General features: G+C 49.0%; 1 protein-coding gene across 6 annotated transcripts in view; it reads left to right on the top strand.

Annotated features, from left to right (window-relative positions):
- PBX1 (PBX homeobox 1) overlaps nucleotides 1-21,226 on the top strand; it is a 243,396-nt gene that overhangs the window by 191,011 nt on the left and 31,159 nt on the right. For 2 of the 6 annotated variants that reach the window (XM_037906077.2, XM_037906080.2), the window contains 4 exons: nucleotides 1,974-2,218; nucleotides 9,720-9,928; nucleotides 10,406-10,541; nucleotides 16,673-16,832. In XM_037906077.2, coding sequence (XP_037762005.1) covers nucleotides 1,974-2,218; nucleotides 9,720-9,928; nucleotides 10,406-10,541; nucleotides 16,673-16,832 — 750 coding nt within the window. The remainder of the gene's footprint in view (nucleotides 1-1,973; nucleotides 2,219-9,719; nucleotides 9,929-10,405; nucleotides 10,542-16,672; nucleotides 16,833-21,226) is intronic. The other 4 variants (XM_037906078.2, XM_043552746.1, XM_037906079.2 and 1 more) reach the window with 3 other exon arrangements.

The raw sequence follows: 21,226 nt of genomic DNA, 5'->3' as shown, positions 1-21,226 counted from the left end.
TGTTTGGAAATACAAAGCCATGTTATTAATTAGTCTTGTGATTTCTAGTTTTTTATTTGCCTTTAAAAATATAATGCCCTTTAAAAGACAAAAACGAAACCTCCTCCTCTTCCCATTGTAATTGAGGAGCATGTGTAAACAATCTGCAGCCCAAGCTGGTCATGTGGAGAACACAATGCCCCGAATAACTAAATGTCCCCTTACATCGGCCTCACATCTACCTTCCCTGTCACAACCTCATGGGGGTGACCTGCAAAGGCTGCGGAAACAACCAGAACTGGCAAGAGCCCACGGGGCCAGCCAGACGCACACAGGACTTGCAATTTATTTATTAAAGCATCATGTCTGCGGCGTTAACTCTCATTGCACTGATGGGTTTCCCCTCCCCTGAAATGGGGGCTGCAGGTGCTGGCAAAGAACCGTCGGCGGGAAATGTGTCTGCAGCCCCTTGCCCCTTAGCCACCACGCTCTAAGCTCCAGCAGCGGCTCACCAGTGCAGAGCTGTCTGCTGACCACAGCCGGTGGGGCACGGTGGGGACTGCTCTCTCCCCGTTCTGTCTCCAGCTGGTGGCAGCTCATGAGCCTTGGAAAGGATGGGCTCAATTAGGGCATTCACCCTGGTACTTCTGCCACCAGTGGGGCCTGTCTGCAGGGTTCCTGTACCATACAACTTGGTTCAATCCTCCGTGCTGAGGTCTCTTTGCCATGCCCACTCTAAGGAGGGCTGGTGAAAGGGTCCAGTTGACAGACCTGCGGACAGGAGCCCTCTGTTTGCCCACAGAGGAAGGGACAGCGTGGGAGGTAGCAGTGCGAGCTGGGGCTGCCACCCATCCAGGTTTTTACCCGGATAGTCCGGTTTTTGGCTTCTGTGTCCGGGTGCCATTTAGGGTTGCTAGGTGCCTGGTTTTTGGAGACCTGGCAACCCTTAATGGCACCCGAACCAAAAGCCTGGTTACCGTGGGGCAGAGGGAGGCCCTGGCTCATTCACACGCGCCAGTCCCTGCTCAGCCGAGGCTGCCTACTACCTGCAGGCAGGCTTCTTGAGATGATCCAGCGAGCAACAGGGGAAGGGGGCAGAGCAGCAACAGGGGCGGGGCTTTGGGGGGGAAGAAGGGAAGTGGGGGCAGCAGGGCCACCCAGAGGGGAGGCAAGTGGGGCAATCTGCGGCAATTTGGCGGCGGGTCCTCCTGTCCTCTTCTCTCTTCGGCGGCGCGACTTGGGTTTTTCTTTTTTTCTTCTTCACCACTTGGGGCGGCAAAACTAACTTTTTTTTATGGAAGGGGCCCCCGAAATTGCTTTGCCCCCGGCCCCCTGAATCCTCTGGGCGGCACTGGGGGGGAGGGCCTCTTGGGAAGAGGCAGGCTGGGGCCAGGGCCGTGGTGGAAGAGGTGGAGAGGAGGTGGGGCCTTGGGGGAAGAGGCAAGGCAGGGGGCTGGGCCTCGGGAGTAAAGTTACCAGCTGTTCGAAAGGTGGCAAGCCTAGTGCCAGCGTTTCCCAGCGTGCCCCACCCTACTCCAGAGGGAGCGCCACGGCGGGTGAGAGCAGAGTCCGCGGCCCATCCGGGCTGAGACTGTCACAAGGGGGCCGGCCAGCGACAGTTGTGCTGTGGGCTCCGGCCACTGGGAACGGCTCCAGGCCCCGGCTCGCTTCAGGCTAGGGCCAGTATAGAGTCACGAGCTGGTGATTGTGCCGAGTCACTGCCAGGGCTGGGTTTGAACGGGTGAACTAGAGGCTCACTAAGGGTTTGCAAGCAAGGGCCAGGTCGGTGTAAATAGGGCACAGCTCCATTGAAGTCGGGGGGCCAGATCCCCAGCTGATGTCAATTGGCACGGCTCCACCGACGTGGCTCGAGCTGTGCCGAGTTACCTCAGCGGAGAATCTGGCCCTCACTGCCTGCTGAGCTGTTGCTATTGTTTGTGTTCATCCTCAGGGCATTGCTAATCGTTTCCTCCCTCCTCTGTCTCTTCTCACAGTCCTGAGTATCCGGGGAGCCCAGGAAGAAGAGCCCACAGACCCGCAGCTGATGCGACTGGACAACATGCTCTTGGCAGAGGGCGTGGCAGGGCCTGAGAAAGGAGGGGGCTCAGCGGCGGCTGCGGCCGCCGCTGCAGCATCCGGAGGGGCTGGCTCAGACAATTCTGTGGAGCATTCTGACTACAGAGCTAAACTCTCGCAGATCCGACAGATCTACCACACGGAGCTGGAGAAATACGAACAGGTAACAGGCTCATTCGCGGAGGCTAAGCAGAGGCTTCCCCTCTCCCGGCCAAAGCAAAGTCAGGCTTTAAATGAAGCTCTGATCAAGGAAATAAACCCATTCAAGGGATAATGTGCCTGTACAGCAGAGGGAAGATAATGCAACAGAAAATGGAACCGATAAGAGAATCGGTATGTTACCTACACACAATTCTGTATGCCAAGCCAGCATGGCTGTGCTCATATGGGCTGGAGCGCTAGTGACATCTATTGTCAAGGTGGCATGAGCGTAGCTGCTACACATCCCTGTAGCTTAGAACTTCCTGAGACGTCCACCGTTCAGGCTGAAATCTGACATGGGGAGCTATTAAAAGTTTTGCACACAAAGTTTTTTTTTATCAGAAGAAAAAACTTTATTATTATTATTTGTTATTTATTTATTTATTTGCCAAAAGTTTTTTATCTCAAAAACAATTTGGGGTTTGGTTTGGTTTTTGCAGACTTTTCCATGATACATTGTTTTAATCCATGTTTTGTTATCAAAATAGCGTCCGCATTTGAATCAGAATCGTTCAAGAAATGCTTCGTTTACTGAAAAGCCCATTTTCAGTAAGAAAATCTGGCTTTTTACCTAAGGATTTTGATCAAAATTTTGGTAACAAATTCAGTGAAAACAACCCTGAAAAACTTTGTGAAGAAGGCAAAACTGAGCCATTTCAAACTCTGCAAACTCATTCTGCCACTTTTCAACCAGCTCCTGACAGGCTTGGGTCTCCATAAAGCGGATTGTTTGGTTTTTAAGCTTAACCAAGAAATATTCAGCCCTCTTAGGAGTAAACGGAGAGGGGAACGCTGGTCCAGTGATTAGGGCCTTAGCCTGGGCCTCGGAAGACCCAGGTTCAATTATCTGTTCTGCTAATGACTCACGGCACCCGCGCACAGGGCTTGCCTTATTATGCCCTCCCCCGGCCATGCAGGGCTTGCCTGATCCACCTGGCGTCGCCGCTTGCCCGAGCCCTGGTTCCTGGTGGCATCCCCCGCCCCCGAATGGTCCAGGTTCAATTCCCTGCTCTGCTAATGACTCACTGGTATGGTGACCATATTTCCCAAAGTCGGAACGGGACACCGTGGGACAGCAAGCCTGGCCTGAGCACTGCCCCCATGTGGGACTCGCTGCCAGGTTTGTTGTTGGTTTTTTTCAGTGTAGACATACCCTTCATCTCCGTGCCTCAGTTTACCATTGGAACATGGAGATTATTGCTCACAGGAGTGTCTGCGAGGAGAAATATGTGAGTTTTTGTGAGTTGCTTGGATGCTATGGCGATGGGGGTGTATAAGTACCTAGGATACAGAGAAGTGAGGCCGGTGGGAACATAATTCTCCATTATAAAAACAATCGTACGGAGTTTTTTTTTAACAGCCTGAGCACCAGAATGGGTGGAGTTGAAACTGGGCGGGAAATCATCCTGGCTGAGGGAAAATGCCTTAAATATCCTGGTGGAAATTGCTTGAGATTTGGCTAATTGAGGAGTGTTTGAACTGCTCATAGGAGGCACATTGCGTACAGCAATTTAGCCATATTGTCAATGACAGAAGGGCTGAGTTGTATCGTGCATAGACCTGTAACTCACTGACCATTACACCTCTCCTCCTTCAGACCCACGGGAGTATGAGAAATGAGTGAAAGGCGAAACGTCTGTATTTCATTGCATGCTGCTCTCTAATGTCCAGATTATAAAGGCTTTCAGCCACTGGTGTCTGTAGGACAGGTGGCCTGATTCAGCCAAAAAGTGGAACATCCTGTAAAATCTGTAACCCTTCAGAGAGCCGGTGACCACTGGCGGAGTAGCTACATTTAAGCAAGCATAGGAGGGGCACTGAACCAGCCCTGCCCCCTTTGTTGCCCAATAGGGATGTGTCTACACTGCACTGTAAACCCAGGTCTGTGGACTTGGTATTTCCAAGCCTGTGCTTGAGCATCCACACTGCACTGTAAACCCAGGCTTACAATAGCTAGACCCGGGTCTCAGGGCCATGCCAACACATCCATATTGCGCTACACAAACCTTCTGATAAATGTCTATGGCTTGAGCTGCTTCCACACTACAAAATGACAGAGCTTGGACCTGAATCTCAGCGGAACTCTGGCTCCAAGCCAACTGCCTAGCAAGATCCTAGGATCTGGGTCCTGAGCGCTTGCTGACCAGACTCAGACTGATTTGTGTGTGGACAGAGGCTTGGGCTGTGTTTAGTGTAGACATATCCTAAGGTGCTTGGGAGCTATGGAGAGCCGAGGTACTTTTCAAGAGAGCAGCTACAAAGTATCCCCTCTACTGAATTGTGCAGGAAGGTTTCTGTAGCTACTTTGCTGTAGAGTCCCTGAAGCGTGCAGGACAGGCAGTCCCACTGAGGAGGATGGGGGAGGTAGAGGAAAGGGGGACCCACTAACTGGAGTAACGGGGATGTACTAAGTGAGAGAGTTTATACAGGGTGAACAAGATGTAGATTGAATGAGACACAGGAAATGGTATGGTCTGTGTTACGCAGGAGGTCACACTAGACAACAATGGATCCTTCTGGCCTTAAAAGCAAGGAACCTGGTAACAGTCTCGGTGAATAAGACACGGCTCTGCAGGGGTAGACCTGGAAGATTTTTTGGTTCTGAAAAATTGGGAAAAAATCATTTGGGGTTGAACTAAAACCCACATTTTTCAAAATTTTCAGCCAATCAAAAAGTAAACTCCCCCGCCCGCCCCCCCCCAAAAAAACGCTCGAACAAAAAGTTACAAAACCAAAACGTTTCCTTTTAATTTTGACCATGTTCAAACATTTTTATATTAAATTTTGAAACAAAAAGTCATTTAGAACCAAAAAAAATGAAAACAACATTCTGTCTTGAGAATGCCAAAACAAAACATTTCTGTTTTTTTCAGATTTTTTTTTTTTTTTTTAGGATTTTATTTTTCCAGCCAATGCAATTTGGCGAAACTGACAAGAATTTGTGAAACATTTTGGTATTGGTGAAAGAGAGGAAATAAGTCACCTGATTTGGAGACTGGGACTGCTAATGCTGCAAAGTTTTTGTTGCAGCGGTTTCTGCTTGCTCTGTTGTACATAGAAGTGTGTACAGAACTGCTCAAGTCCGCCTTGGTTTTGAGGGTGCTGTGTTTAACCCCTGGTAGTCTGAGGTGCAGTGGCTGAGTGGTAAAGGCTCTCAACTGTAATCCTGAAGGGCGTGGGTTTGAGTCTCGCTCGATCTCACACTGATAGGCCAACCCAGCTGGAAAATGGGTACCCGTCATCAGGTGAGGGCAGCCAAAAGCAGTCAGACGTGAGACTGGCTACATCCCTTGCGTACCATTGGCTGTAAAACTGACAATGAGCTGTTGGCTCAGGGGAAATTGGACTTGCTGTCAAAAGAGATATACTCCATTGTCTGTGTTCCTGGACTGACAGCAAGGTGTGTCTCTTGATTGCCCCCTTCTCCATCTCCCCTCAATCAAATGAGGTCTCTCTCTGCCCAAAGCCAGAACACAGTACTCCTAACCAGAGGACAGCCTGCCAGCTGCACTCCTGCTGTTGGCATAGGGCTACTTTGTGCCTGGTCCCTCTCCGCCTAATTTCTGAGCCCTCCTTTGTGCTGGGAAAACCAGCAGCAAGGGGAGTCTGACCACAGTAGGTGGGCAAAGGTGGGAAGTATAAGTGGATGGCATGTGTCAAATAACCTTTACCTTTCCAAGTCCTACTTTGCTGGAGTTCGTGGCTTTCCCAGGGTCAGATGTTTCCCCCCACCTTTGATTTTTAATCTTTGTGCTGGAGTCTGATCAGTGGATAAAAACTTGGGTAGTGAATCCCTGCCATGCAGCTTCCTGTCCTCCTGCTGAGGTGGCTTTGGGGAGCCCAGGCAGCTGTCGACGGGAGCCGTGAGTCCGAGACGGGGCCGAGGTCCCCTGGCCGTCTGGCCTTTTTGGAATGTCTCCCAAGACCTCTGGATAACTGGGTTCTGCCGTAACGTCACTATCATGACTTTACATGTGCAAAGAGCCTGGACATGGTTCCACCTTTGCTCTCGAAATGGCACAGAAAGGGATAGTGAGAAGGCACCTTGGCCAGGACTGTCTTGATCTTCCCTGCTGCGTCCTAGGTCCCACCAAGGCGCCATCTCTCTGGGCCAGAAATTCAGAACAGCTTTCCCTCTCCAGTTCCCCGCTCGGGATCAGAGGCAGGGCTCGGGCAACCCTTTCCAGAGAACCTCAGTCTGCCGGCACTGGTGGCCGTAGAGAATTCAGCCCATTTCAAGATGGTGCAGCAGGTGATTGGATCCATCTGCAGCCTGTCAATGGCAGAGCCCTACACGCCCTGCGGGAGTGCAAAGAGAGGTGACAAGCCCCAGGGGGATGCTGGAAGGGCTCTCAGAGGACCTACTGGGTGTTCCCCAAGGAGACCAGAGGTTGAGAGGATCCGGGGCTTTTGTGGGGGAGAGTTGTGAGGCCTGCTGAGAGGTTTCCCTGTTCAGACAGAGCTTGGAGAAGCAGCTGTGCTTTAGCCAGGCTAGTTACGCGGCTGTTCAGCTCCAGATGCTTTGATTTCTCTGCTTGACGGCGGAATGTGGTTTGTGACCATTGCATCCCCACAGCATCAGTTTGCGCTGACCTGAAATCACACACGTGGGTGGTCTCATGAGCCTAAGGTGTGGGGTAGACCTCCCCTCCAGGTCACAGCTGTCCCACCAGCCAGGAAGCTGGCCCCAGGGCACAGGATCTGGCTGGGATAAGTCCAGTGTCTGGCTGCACCTCAGGGACCTGATGTTGCTGTGACTTGACACAGCTTTGCAGGTCGCCGGGCCGTCATCTGTGTTGCTAAGTGGTTTGCTTGCCCTCTGGCCCAGCAGCCCCTGGCTGCACGGACCTGCCAGCATCCAGCATCTGATGCAGCAGGCGGAGAAAATGTTTTAAAAACAAACTTTGCCCAATCCGAACCCCCATGGAAATGAGAGGAGCGGGGGACCGCGGGTGGTGGGAGTGCGCGGGGTGGGGCGGTGCTATGCCGTCAGCACAATAATTCCAGTGATTACCTGCTTGCCCTTTCATGTCAGGGCGCCTGTCTTGCGCTGCTTTAATTATTATCATTATTGACTTGTTATCAGATGTGCTGGAAACCTGCAGCAGGTCTGTGTCACTTCCGCGCTCGCAGCCACTTGATGTGGGTCGTTTGGGGGGCTCTGACTCCACTCCCTCTCTCTGGGACCTGCATGCCTGCAGAATTAACTGTTCCCCGTGTCGGCAGCCCAAGGTGCACTTGAGCCACCAGCACCCGCTTCTCCCCACGCTTGCTTCTGGCTAACTCCCACCGTCCTGTCCTTTGGCACCTCTCTCCCCCTCCTGAGGGGCAAGCGCTCCGAGACCTGGGACCAACCATAAGTAGCATCTGTAGCACAGACAGAGTTAGGACAGGCCACCTCACGTGCATCAGACCAGCAGCTGATCCTGGGTGGGCTTCAATCAGGAAGGAGTTGCCAGCTCCCAGGCACCCCATTGCACAGCAGACCACGTGCATTATGGGAGAGCTCATCTCATGAGGCACTGGGTACTTCGGCAGGATCGCCGGCCAGTATAGTCAGACTGTTGGTCTGCCTGCGAATGGAAGGAGGTGGGATACCAGACTGGTCAAGATGCTGGTCTGATCCAGTATGTCAGGGATGAAGGGACCAGTATGGCTACCAGACTGAAAGGACAGTGGTTCTGATCTGACAAGGCAAATCCTATATTTTTCTGGCTCCTCCAGCCAACCCCAAAGCAAAAGTAATAGGGGTTAGGGTTTTTTTTCAGCCTTGGTCCCAAACAAAAGGCTTTATGCAACCCAGCTCCTCCCATTCCCCGAGCAGCAAGGAAACAGCATCAACTCCTTCTCAGTTTGGGTTCAGCAGCCTACTCCGAAAACCCATTCTCTGCCTAGCAGGAGAGAGAACTTTTTCCTCTCACTATGGAGAGCCAGCCTAGCCTGGCCTCCTCATTCCCTGTATCTCTGCTCCAATGACCCCCAATGGAATACTCTTCCTTTCCCTTCCTTAGGCATTCAGAGTGGGACAGTTCTTCTCCCTTTCCCCCGCTGCAGCTTTGAACCCCTTCCCTGCCTGCCCGTCTAGGTGTGCACGGTCCTACATCCCTTTCCAGGCCTGGTGTGAGGATCAGCAGTAATACTAATTAGCATTTACAGAACTCTTTGCATCTTCAAAGTGAGGTACCAATAGGTGTTAATCAGGGCCTGTTCTAAAGCCCATAGCTAATTAGAGAGAAGGATTTGGGCCAGATATGAATTATATGGCCTCCCACCACCATAGTGTCTGAGCACCTACTGTATTTATCCTCACAACACCCCTGCAAGGTAGGGAAGTGCTATTAACTCTTACAGATGGGGAAACTGAGGCACGGAGAGCTAACTGACTTGCCTCAGGCCACACAGGGAGCCTGTAGCAGAAGAGGGACTTGAACCCAGGTCTCCAGAGTCCCAGACTAACCCAACCCACTGGACTATCCTTTCTTTCTGATCCCTCTTAAAGCTCCCAAGGCCTCTGCCCAAACACCCATTCCATTCTGGATTCAATGCAGTGACTCCCCATCACTGTATCAGACGCTGGCTGCACAGGTTATCTCTGGATGTTTTTGTCCTGTTTCTCACTTAATCCGTTTCCCTGGCAGGCAGCCCGTCACCAGAGAGATACAGAGGAACAGGAGGGAGCTGAAGGAGGGGCAGCCATATAGATGCAGGGGCAGGAGGGTTCCCAAACTGAAGAAGGGTTAAAAGCCGACCATGTGCAGCCATGATGAAGGGAAGGCCCTACTGCAACTGTCTGCCACTGGTGGAAGGATGGGAGCACTCGGGAAGGGGAGGGCTTGGTTAGAGTGATCCAAGGAGGACCCAGGGTTCCGGGGATGGAAGCGAGCAGAGGACAATGGAGGTTAAGCAGCAGGGAGATGGTGTACAGGTGAGAGGCTGTGTTATAGTCCTCTTAAGGTGGAAGCTCCACTACTTGGGTCATTTTTAAATCCTAGACTGGACAAAACACTAAAAAAAGAGGGGGGGGGAAATAATCCCGCACAAGCCGGCGAGTGGACAAGGGGCCTGATCCAAAGCCCATTGAAGTCCGTGAGAGTCTTTCCCTCAAGTTCTCAATGGGCTGTGAATCAAACTCTAAGTGGCCCAACAGGTCCTCTCTGTCTGGCCACCAGGGATACTCTGAAGGGTTGGGCCCAGTTTCGTCTCCTCCCTGGCTCATTTTAAGGCTCTTTCCTTTAGAAACCCTCACTACTGCCTCAGGGCTGAAGTTTCACCTTGCAGGCAGCTTGATTCCCACCATGGAAAGGGGAAGTGGTCCAACACTATAGAAACGGGTGCGGTGTCAGGTCGCGGTTGGGTGGTTGGATCTCCATTGGAGCCCTGGGCTGGTGTCCTTACCTAGCTCTGCTGGCACCATATAGTCTTGAACATGGCCGAATGACCCTCCGATCCCGGGGTTTCTTTTGTTTTTCTTGCCGTCCCAGGCGTGCAACGAATTCACCACCCACGTGATGAACCTCCTGCGCGAGCAGAGCCGGACCCGGCCCATCTCGCCAAAGGAGATTGAGCGGATGGTCAGCATCATCCACCGCAAATTCAGCTCCATCCAGATGCAGCTCAAGCAGAGCACGTGTGAAGCCGTCATGATCCTGCGTTCCCGATTTCTAGATGCGCGGTAAGTTTGCCCATCTCCTGCCTGAGAGAAAATGCTTTGACAGGGGTAGGGGGGGTCTCTAGGCAGAGCAGACACTGTAAAAATCTGCTCTGGTCTGGCAGAGGTGGGACAACCAATGGTCTGATCCAGATGAAGGCAAGGGACCAGAACAGACGGGTTAATGTGGTTTGAGACACAAGTGGATCAAATCCCCAGCCCACCCTGACTACCCTGTCATGCGATCTCCTTCGCCAGCCCGCCTGAGGGCCAACCTCCTAACCAGGGCACTGGCTGTGGGGAGGCAGGTCAGAGGCCAGGTGGGTCCAGAGCATCCCTCGCAAGGTGTTGCAAAGCTTGAGCAGAGGAGGTTTGCAAAGTACTTTGCAATGGAGAGGCAAGAGGTGCCATGGAACTGCAAAATATTATTCCCATCCCCAGAGCACTTTCCCTCTTTCTGGAGACTTGGCCCTGATTCTGTTCCATTTTCTCCTTGCCAAGGCGGAAGAGACGAAACTTCAACAAGCAGGCTACGGAAATCCTGAATGAGTATTTCTATTCCCATCTCAGCAACCCTTACCCTAGTGAGGAAGCCAAAGAAGAGCTAGCCAAGAAGTGCGGCATCACAGTCTCACAGGTAAGGGGACAGGCGAAGGGAGTAGCACCAAAATAACGGCCTTGCGTTTCTCCAGCAGGGCACAAATAACCAGGCAAGCTTCTCTTTAGTGATCTCCACAGCGGTGGTGGGTGAATTGTGGAGTGAGTGCTAGACTGGTAGTAAGAGAATAATTGGAGGCTGCATGGAACAATGGGGGAAAAGGCCCGTTGAGGAAGAGAGGTGTATTGGGAGGGGAAGTATTAGGGCAATCACCTGGAAGGGATGGAGATGGACTGGGCAGGGGTTGGCTGGGACATTGCAGATTAGAGCCAAAGTGGAATTTAGGCAGTAGAGTTTGAGGGGGGCATGCTGGGGGGATGGGGGTGGCAGAGTGGGAGCTGAGCAAGGGGACCAAGAGATTTCTGGGGCAAGTGCTACGTTTGGCCAGTGCAAGGCCTCACAAGCTACAGAAAAACCAACACACACATGTGGGGCTTGGCAGGGGTTTGCTTGCTGGAGCTGTGTGAGCAAGGCCCAGGAAGGAGGCCGTGGCTAGAGTGGGGTTTCTGGTGTGAGGGTCTCATGGCTGGGGGTGGGAGGTGGATTTGCAGGGTTGTTTCTTTCCATCTAAAGGCATGGAGGGTAATTATTCTTGTATTTGCTGAATGCAATGCCTCTCTCATCTGCTGATGTGCAATTTCTGTGTAGAAACAGGACATTCACTAGCTACACCCCAAGGTGTGCCCATGTAATTAAAGGGGCAGGTGAATAGCTTCTGTGCCCCTGGGATCTATAGCATTGACCAGAGCAGCTGAGAATCTAATTTGCAACTGCCACGTTCTTGGGTGTCAATTATGCTCTGCCCTTTCCTTCGCTCCATCCTCCTCTGTTCCTCCTAGTGCATTTGGCTGCCAGAGGCTGAAGTCTGGAACCAGTCAGCATGCCCTCCTATAGTCTTGCCCACAGCCAATCCACCTGCTTTCCAGGAGTCAGCCATCTTGTGCTCCCTCATGTTCGCAGACAGGTTTGTGGTGTCATTTGGGTCACGCATTCACATGAAGATGACAACAGTAACTGGAGCCAGATCTCAACCCAGTGTGGCTGTTCAGTTTCTCTGGAAGGAACATCAAATTGGAGACTGTAGTCATCTGTAATCATGAGGGAATCTTGCTAATTGCTCCTTAAATGCTCATGTAGTGACCTCCAATCAACAACCATGTCATCGACATTAGAAGACCCAAATGACCATCAGTCCATCCCAAGGTTACACATGGAAAATGGGGTGCACTGATTCAAAGAAACCAAGCAATGTCCTGGTGTTTTATCCCAAACTTGGAATTGACCCTGGATGTTTTTATGGGATCCAACATAGTTCCATTAACTTGTTTGTAATTCGCATGCCATCTCTGCACTCCCTAGTGCCTGGGGCAGAAAGAGCCAATTTCCAGGAGAAAAACTTCTTTTGATCTTTCTGAACAAACTGAAATAAGGAAACATTGCTGCTCTCCTAAGGATTTCCATTCTCGCATGGTTTTTGAGGCCAAAGTGGTACAGATAAATTGAGTGCTTATCCGCACCAGGTCAATGGACTACCCCTTTGAAAACTACATGAAGAGAGACAATCTCCATGCGCTGTAACTGCCTTAGTTCATGCTGCCTTGGTCTGTGCTCCTCTCAGCTCTCGCAAAGCAAACACAATTACCTTAGTTCCTAAGTTCATAGATTGTAAGACCAGAAAGGACCATTGTGATCATCTAGTCTGACCTCCTGCATGGCACGGGCTGAACCTCATCGAGTGATTTCTGCATCAAGCCCTTATCTTCTGAGTGAGCTTTTTTAGCAAGACATCCCATTTCTGTTACTTCAATGTCAGGCCTCAAAGGAAAGCCTGGATCCTGCTGAAAAGGGTGTCAGTGAACCAATCACTGGCTCTCTTCCCTCTGACTCAGAAGTGGAAGCGTTCCTGACAATTGGAGGTTGTATGACCCTTTTTGCAAGAGATGGGCTGTTAACTTCCATCTCATGGCCAATTTATGATCTCAGTAGTTCCATTCTGCCTCCCGAAATTCACCCCTCAGTCACAGCTGGATACGTTTTTCCCTTCCAGTGCAGTGTTACTGTGGATTGTTAAATAGCTGCTGCTGTCCCCTCAGAGGTGGCCTCATTGCAATGGTGTGCCAGGGGATTTCTGTGTGAAGTTTGTCAAACACTTTGGGATCCCTGCAGATGGAAGGCATCGTAGATAATCCCTTTCAGGAGGGATTATTTATCTGTTTTCCATGCAGTGAAACAAGCAGCAATTATTCAGTGAGTGCAAAACACTAACTGGATACCAGTGACAAAATATCCAGCATTTAGAACGGGACAAAAATCTCAGCTGTATTGCCCAAATCCTAATTCAGGCTAGCAACCTAAGGGACAGGACTAGCCTACAGAAGACTGGCTAACTGTTCTAGGAGGTGACATGCCAGAGTAAATGGAATATTGGACTTTTCCAGTAATGGGTTTATGCATAGAGGCAGGATATCCGATTCAACGGGCCACAGGTCTGATCTGATTAGCATAAAATAGGGTTCCTGACTAGATGGATCAATAGCTTGAACTGGTGTATTCAGAAGGCAGGGTGCCAACGCAGATGGACTAGTCTGGGGAAATCCTGCATAAGACGGCATGGTTTCAAAAAGTGAGGCCAAGATGTTCAATAGTGATGAGTGATTTTGGGTTTCCAACTGGAAGGTCCACAGGGCACTTGATTTTCAGAGGGTGGTGCTTAGCACTTCCTGAACAGTGGCCTACCTGCACCCCTGTTCACCCCAAAGTAAAACATAACTATTCCTGATTCATGAGAGCAGGTAGGTCCCAAGAGATTGCTGAGAAGAAGTGCAGGACAAGACACTTGGGGGCCTGTCTGTGTCTGTCTAGTCTGGCATATTGAAACGCTTCTGTTTCCGGGAAGCCTAGGGGCGCTCTACCAACACCAACAAATATGACATGGCAGAGAGAGTGCTCCAGGCCAGAGGGAAAGGGATTATTTTGGGGGCATATTGAGAGGAGGGTCGTTGAAAACTGGCCACGATCACTGAGCTTCCAGAAACGAGCTCCCATAAAAGGGGAGATTACAGCTGACCCTAGCAGCTCTGCGTCTGTTGACCCTGCTGTTTGAACTTGATATGGACAAGACACCCAGCGTTGATTTAAATCAGAAGCCTCCTATCACCGTCCTCAGACCTTCCACCCCAAACCATGAACCTCTCCTGAGATGAGAACAAATTCAGCCAACTCCCCCGCATCCCAAGCTCCATTATTCATTCCTGCCCCGGCCTCTGCACTCTTGGGCTCCATCTGGAAATGGAAGCATCAAAATGCCGAGAGTCCCAGCTCCATGGCATGCCATTGGAAGGAAAAGGAAGTCCAGTACTCTAGAAGAGAGCCTGCTTTCCAGAGAGTTACGGCTCAAGGTTGTAGACCCAAGTTTCTCAGACGAGCGTCTAGGTTCGGTAGAGCTTATCTGAGCAGAGCACGTGGTCTTCAGGACTTTGCCCATCCAACCCACCCATCTGTTAGAGGTTTCTAAAGTCCCACCGGTAGTGGTTCACTTCCGGTGACTGGCAGGTGTAGCATGGGCTTTTCCGGAATCTTTTAACTATGCAGATAAGTCTCAATATACACATCAAGGATTGCACCCTGCAACCTCCATAATGATCCATTAAAGATCTGGAAATAGGGAATGCCACTGATATAACAAGGTGATGGGGACATGTCCGACTAGGTCCCCATCCTCTTTTGGTAGCGCAACCGGTGGTAAATCCAATAACAAAGACACCATTTCAATGGACTTTCAGCCTTTAAGAAACACAGTCCGGTTTCACTCCAGCCCTTTTTTTGAACAGTCCTTTGGGAACCTATTGATTTTTGCCATGACTAGTCTTTCTCTAGAAACAGAGGGACAACTCCAGATAAAACCAGAAGACACCCAAAACCTGCTTCCAAAACTCAAGCCCACATCTTTCCAACATTTTTAAAAGTTCTGTGCCAGTTTCAGTTCCGTACCTGTGGTTACCCTTAGTGCTGATTTCATAGATGGCACCAGAATGGAAGTCAAGAGATCTGGGTACGGTTCCCAGCATTACCACTGACTTGTGGTATGACACCTTTCTCTGCTGCAGTTTCCTCGTTTGTCCAATGAGAATGTTACTTGCCTGCTTTTATGAAGTTGTTTGAGATTGATGGGTGCAACCCACAGTGTAAGTGAGGAGAGAGATTATTGTTAATAATGTCACCTGGTTCCAAATGGGACTGTATGTGCCAGGTTTGAGGCACACCAGAAATTATCAGAAACTTTCAGAAAGCTTGTTTTAGTGAGAAACGCAGCCCGATTTTGCCAACTCAAGAATTTTTTGTATTTCAGATGAACACCCAGACTCTAAACTTTCGGATGCTTATCCAGACCTTTTGGGGGTTGCCCACCACAAATCTTTATGCAATTGACTCAAAGCTATGTTCTTTAAAATCCTCAGTGGATACTAATTGCCATTAATCAATTAGAGCCTAGCTGTTAATATCTCTCCATGGTGCTCTCTCAGACTGATTCATTGCATATGGCCAGATCCTCAACTGATGTCGACATCAGTGGAGCTCCACCAATTAACGCCAGCCACTGATCTGGTCCATTTCCTGAATTACTTCTGAAGAAGTTCAGTCTGTATTTATAAATCATAGTTCAATCTGTCTCGTTCTGAAATTCTGGAGATAGTCGAGGCGCCATGCACGCAGCAGACTCTGCAAAGTTCTGCTGAAACACCTTCATTGATGGCTGCCCTTGCAAACTTTCCCACCTCTGCATCTAGGTTGGGGATGCATGATCTGAGTTGACAGCTTGGAATTGCAACCACCTGGCAGTGAAATGGGGCACCAATTGAAATCCGAACCAAAAGAAGCAGACAGCAAAGCCCCTAACAATCTCCATTTTCTGTCTCCTTCCATTGGAAGCCTGGTCTGCGCACAGAAGTTGCACCAGTATATTAACTGATGCAAGCTCAATTGGTATAAATCAGGTTTAAATTGGATTAAGTGTCTACATAGGTTTCGCCCTGATTTAGCTAAGATGTTAAACCTTGAGTTATATTGGTAAAACTGTGTGTGTAGACCAGACCAGAGTAACCAGTGCAGCAGCTGTACCTGTAAATTCTTTTGGGATGTGCTCCAAAGAGCAGCACATGCTACTGTGATGGAGAGAGCATTAAACTAGGGTATGTTTGAGTATGTGTCTGGGGGGGAATCACAGCTTCCTAGTGCATGGGACTGGCTTTCTCATTAAAGGGACACGGCTTAGTTTTAGGCACATGGTTTCATTTTGTTTAGAGGAGCCATGGGACTGGAGTTTACACAATCAAATCAGAACAGAAGAGTTTCCTGGGTACCTAGATCATTCAGCTGAAACGGTTTATTTAAAAAATGAAAATCTTTCTCTTCAGTGCAGGGACCCCGAACCCAGCAGCGTTCAGAACCAGGAAGTGAAAATGACCTGGCTGGCTCAAGCTTGAGTGGAAACCAGCAGGATAAATGATGAAAAGAAAATTAGATTTTTAAAATCCTAACACATTTAATAATGGTCTCGGGGGAGTTTTCAAAGTCACAAGCGGGAGCTAGACTCCCATTAAAAGACAGCTCCTGGAGTCCTGTGATTACGGGAGAATTTCAGCTTTTGTAAGTAAGCTTACAGCCCTCATAGTGGCAGAGAAAAGCTTTAAAACATGACCTGCGTGCACCCTAGAGGCTCAAATCCCAGAAGGGAAATGAAGAACTCCACCCCGATTTATTTTAAATCTCACGATTTTTAAGCCTGTCTCTTGATTTTTGGAACCTGTCTCGTGATTGTGGAATGCTAGGCATTGGCAATATTGTTATCTTGACAGTTTGCCCTTAATTGAAGTTGAAAGAATAGGCATGTGCTCGCCTTTGCATTGGTTTTATTGACTTTATACTGCTCTGGGGGTCACTGGGGTTGGGATGGAGTCAGCAGGTGGAATCTTTTCCTTGCAAAGCTTTTAGAAAAAACTGCAGTGCTTTAACTTGCTTTATTCCCCATTCCTAACCCTCCCCCGTGTCCCCACCAAAATATGTCAAAGGTGAAACGTTAACTTTTTTGTCTTTTCTTGAACTCGCTCTAGGTATCAAACTGGTTTGGAAATAAGCGAATCCGGTACAAGAAGAACATAGGTAAATTTCAAGAGGAAGCCAATATTTATGCTGCCAAAACGGCTGTCACTGCTACAAATGTGTCAGCCCATGGAAGCCAAGCTAACTCACCCTCAACTCCCAATTCAGCTGGTTAGTTTTTTTTTTTTTTTGGGTTGTTATTGTTCGTTTTTGGTTTTTTTTTTGGTTTGTTTTTTCCTTTAATATCTGTGTTTTCTTTTCTTTTCTTTTTTCCGTTTTCTTTTTTCGGTTGGTTGGTTTTTATGTAATTTTTACTACAACAACAACAACAACAACAACGAAAAAAATATGGATTTAATTTTTTTCATTTTTTTTTCCGTTCTGTTTTTTCGTTTGTAAAAGCGATGTGATCATGCTGTGTAACCGACGGTAATGTGTTGGGGGTTTTGCATGGATTAAAAATTTGCTTGAGTTGCTTGCTCCTCAGGAGAAAAAACTTGTCCATGCACAATTGATTTACTTCACCAGGGGCTGAAAGCATGAGTGACCCTGATTTTAAAAAAAAAAAAAAAGAAAGAAAGAAAAAAAAAGACCCAACACTTACAGGATGTTCCAGATCATGCTATTTTCAGTCTGTTTTGTGTGGACTTTTATACTTCAATTTTTTGGCTGCTCACACCATAATGTCTGGATCACCCGCAAGTATGTGTTCTGTGTGAATTTTATTTTTCTTTAGTATCAGTATTGGGTGAGATCTTCTATCTTCAAGGAAATCCAGTGGGTTGGTTTGTCCATCCCCCACCTCTCCTCTTCCTTACCTGTTTATCGTGGTTTTCATTTAATTTGCTTTAAGGGACAAATGTGTGTTTGATCAGTTCCTCTTACCCAGATTTCAACTCTTTTGCTAAAGAACTATGATGTGCCCCCTGTTTAATTCTCATGGCAATGTGTGCACAGTGCCACCAGATAGAATCACCGTTACTCCAAAAGGGACATTTTTAGGTTCTTTGTACCGATTGTTCAAAGCGATGGGAGATTTGAGACCTAATTAAAAGAAACAGAGGTTAACTTGATGGCTGCCATGTGATTTAAATTCTCTCTCTATATAAATTATATATCTATATATGCTTATTTTGCTTAAAGGAGGGAAATGTGAATACATTTGGTTCTGTATCATTCAACTTGGTCTGTGATTATGGTACCCCTTTCTCCAGTGCATGAAGTGGGCTGATCTCAGGTATGCTTCTGAATGCAGGGCCAGCAGAGATGTTAAACAGGCAATGGGTATTTTGGTATCAGTGAAACTATTTCCTATTATTAGGAAACCTGACATCATGCCAGTACTTGGTATGGCATTTTCAGGCGACCTAAAGAAACATGGTCTTGACCCCGAGAATGCCCAGTATGAATTAGACAGACATTGAACATGAAGGTAGAAATGGGAGGAGGATATATAGGGGGGAGGGATAGCTCAGTGGTTTGAGCATTGGCCTGTTAAACCTAGGGTTGTGAGTTCAATCTTTGAGGGGGCCATTTAGGGATCTGGGGCAAAAATTGGGGATTGGTCCTGCTTTGAGCAGGGGGTTGGACTAGATGATCCCCTGAGGTCCCTTCCAACCCTGATATTCTATGATAGGGAAAATAGGACAAGGGTTCAATCAAATACAATAACATCACGTTGAATAGTGAGGGAAGCATGATTCCAAAAAAACCCAAAAAACTACTCACTCTTTCTCCAAACAATCCCTCTGGGGCTTGAAACTCCAATCTATCCCCTTGCTGGATTTTTATCAGTTACTCCTTTAGTTCACGTCCCATGCTGTGGATCTAAAGATCTGCACCCAAACCCTGCTGCTGACCCATGTGGCGGGTTCTAAATGGTTCTATGTGAACTACGGTTTTATTTAGGATATAAACCATTTATGGTTCAGAGCACAAAACAGCCTCTAACTATTGGGGGTTAGGTTTCCCTGGCGATCAGGTTATCCCATAACTGCCCCACTGCATTGTTTCTCACACCTTCCTCTGTAGCCTCCGGTACTAGCCACTGTCAGAGGCAGGGCACTGGACTAGGTGGACCACAGGTCTGACCAGCAATTCCTGTGCTTCTGTGCCCTCTCCCCATCGTGCATGCAGGTTTGTGTAGGGTTGCTCAAAAGGGTCAGGCTGCACTCCCTGGTTTGTTATTGTAGGGTTGCTCAGGAAGGTCAGGGTGCACTCACTGGTTTGTTGTTGTAGGGAAGTACTAGATGGCTTCCACACCTTTTTTCTTTCAAATACTTCTAAAAATTTGCAAACTTCTACATTCTTTTAATCACTTTGCAAATGGATCTTAAGTAAAAACAGCTGAGCAGACTGGGCCTCCTGGTACTGGCAACTCCCCTTTTTAAAGGCATGGAGTAAATTCAGCTCTGTGAGTGTGTGTGTGTATTATATTTAATAATAATCCTTTTCAAATTGGAGGCTGTGAATATCAGAGTCCAGAATCCACACAAACTTGTAGCCAGGGTGTGTGATTTTCATTTTTCTCCTATTTGCTCAATTTGAGCCTGATCCAAAGCCCCTGGAAGCCAAGGGAAAGTCTTCAATCGACTTCAATGGGCTTTAGATCTGGCCCATATCCAGCATAACAGCCCACCTCCAGTGGCTGCCCCAGTTGAATAATGGTGCAGTGCCGCTTTCTTCCGGTGACATTTCCCACAGGCAGGAGCATGGCTGTGTAACGGGTGTAAATTGTCCGGACCCTGCAGTAAACCATCATGATCCTGCACTTTCAAGTCCTGGGGTTAAAGCATAGGACTTGGACTCCTGGGTCTTGTTTCTGACTCTCTCAAGATGTGTGTCTACATCCCAAAATCATGTACCCTTCTTCTACCAACATTGCTGCACGCTGGTGCTAGCCCCGGAGGAAGTGCTAACGTTGGAGGGACACGAGTGATCTCAGTGCCGTGCCACGAAAATGTTCCTTCTGCTTTTAGCAAGGTCTCAGTGATCTGGGAAAAGTCTCCTCCCCTCCATGAGCCCCAGTTTCCCCATCTGCAAGATGGGATTAATGATGCTTCCTATGGGGATTGAGAGGCTTGGTTGGTAAGCAGCGATAAAGTGCTGCGAGCTCCACAGATGGAAGGCGCTGGAGAAATGCAAAATAATGTTGGTTTTCTATCTGCACCTATTGTATATACCCAGGCTTGCCGTAACGCACCCCCTGGGGCATAGTTCACCTACTGTTGAGGGGAGGGTGCTCTCACAGATAAAAATACATCACTATCTTCCAGTGCCTTTTCACAGCAGCTTATGAGGGGTGATAGTGGGGCTAGCAACACACTGATCGTTGGGCTTACTTTGTCCTATGGCCAAAGACCCTAGCTGCTTCTTCCCTTTTCTATGGGGAAAATGCCCCAGTCCTGACCCCTTTCTCAAACATCACCCAGGTTTGTCAATGTGCGCTGGTCTCTCTCGCTGTTAGCTCCTCCTGAGAAGACTGTTGCTAATGGTCTCAGAATTTGCCCCCAGCCCCTCTGGGACACCTGGCCTTTGACAGGATCCACGGGTACTGGCAGGCAGCAAGAGGCAGCGCTATGCCTGGCTGTGATTCCTGGGCCCCAGTGATTGCCCCATTGCCAGCAGAGGCCCTTGTACGTCAGACACTATGGGCCTTCGATTGCTGAGCGGTATCTCTGGCGTGTAATTGGAGAGCAGAACCCCGGTGACTTGACTGTGAGTCACTGCTGAGATAAATACCATCCTCTCATTTCTCTAGGCCCCATGTTTCAGAGCCTCTCCCCTCCCACAAGCATCGCCCATCTCTCCAGCTAAGAGCATCCTCCTGCCATGCCAGATCCTCTCTCTGCTCCCCAAGAGGCCTCTCTCATCTCTTCCCCGTGACTGACGGCTTTGTCAGTTTCACCACGGTAGCACTCTTAGGGTCTGGCTTCCCCTTTCCCTTCTGGAACGTCCGAGCTTTCTTTCCATCAGCGTGTGATGTTTGGACGGGGAGCATGTGCCGGGGGGAGATGCCAGTCTAGCTGCTCTGTGCACTGTCATCCTCCATGAGTGCTACAGCAGCGCAAGCAGCGCAAGCTTCCCCCAGACACCACTCCAGGAAACCATCTCTACCCTGAGCTGCAGAAATCTGCACTTGGAGGTGGGAAGCGAGTTCAGTCCCATGGCTAATTAGGACCAAGCGCAAGGGTGGTTTTCCTGATGGGGAATGCCTGCCTACTAGGAACTGCGGCAAGACCAACCCAATTCATTTCACACTGAACAGCTGCTACCAATCTGGGTTGGGTCCGGACTGGTGGCTAGATGTCAAAGGCTGTGTCATGTGCTCCATGAGCCCACCAGTCCCCCCTCTTTAGTTTCTGGCAGGGAAGCCCTGCTTTACTGTATTTGCAGCTCATCCCCCCATTAGCACATGTGTTTTAACATGACGAGCTTCTTGCACACCCACCTCTGCCTCTCAGAAATCAGCCAAGTAACGGAGGCTAGGCTAAGAGGTCTCTGGGCATCGCTGGCCCTTGATCGGTCTGATAACAAAAACAAAATGGCAAATGTCTGTCCACATT

Source organism: Chelonia mydas, chromosome 8 (assembly GCF_015237465.2).
Source record: "Chelonia mydas isolate rCheMyd1 chromosome 8, rCheMyd1.pri.v2, whole genome shotgun sequence".
NCBI lineage: Eukaryota > Metazoa > Chordata > Testudines > Cheloniidae > Chelonia > Chelonia mydas.
This window is presented reverse-complemented; position numbering and strand designations above follow the sequence as displayed.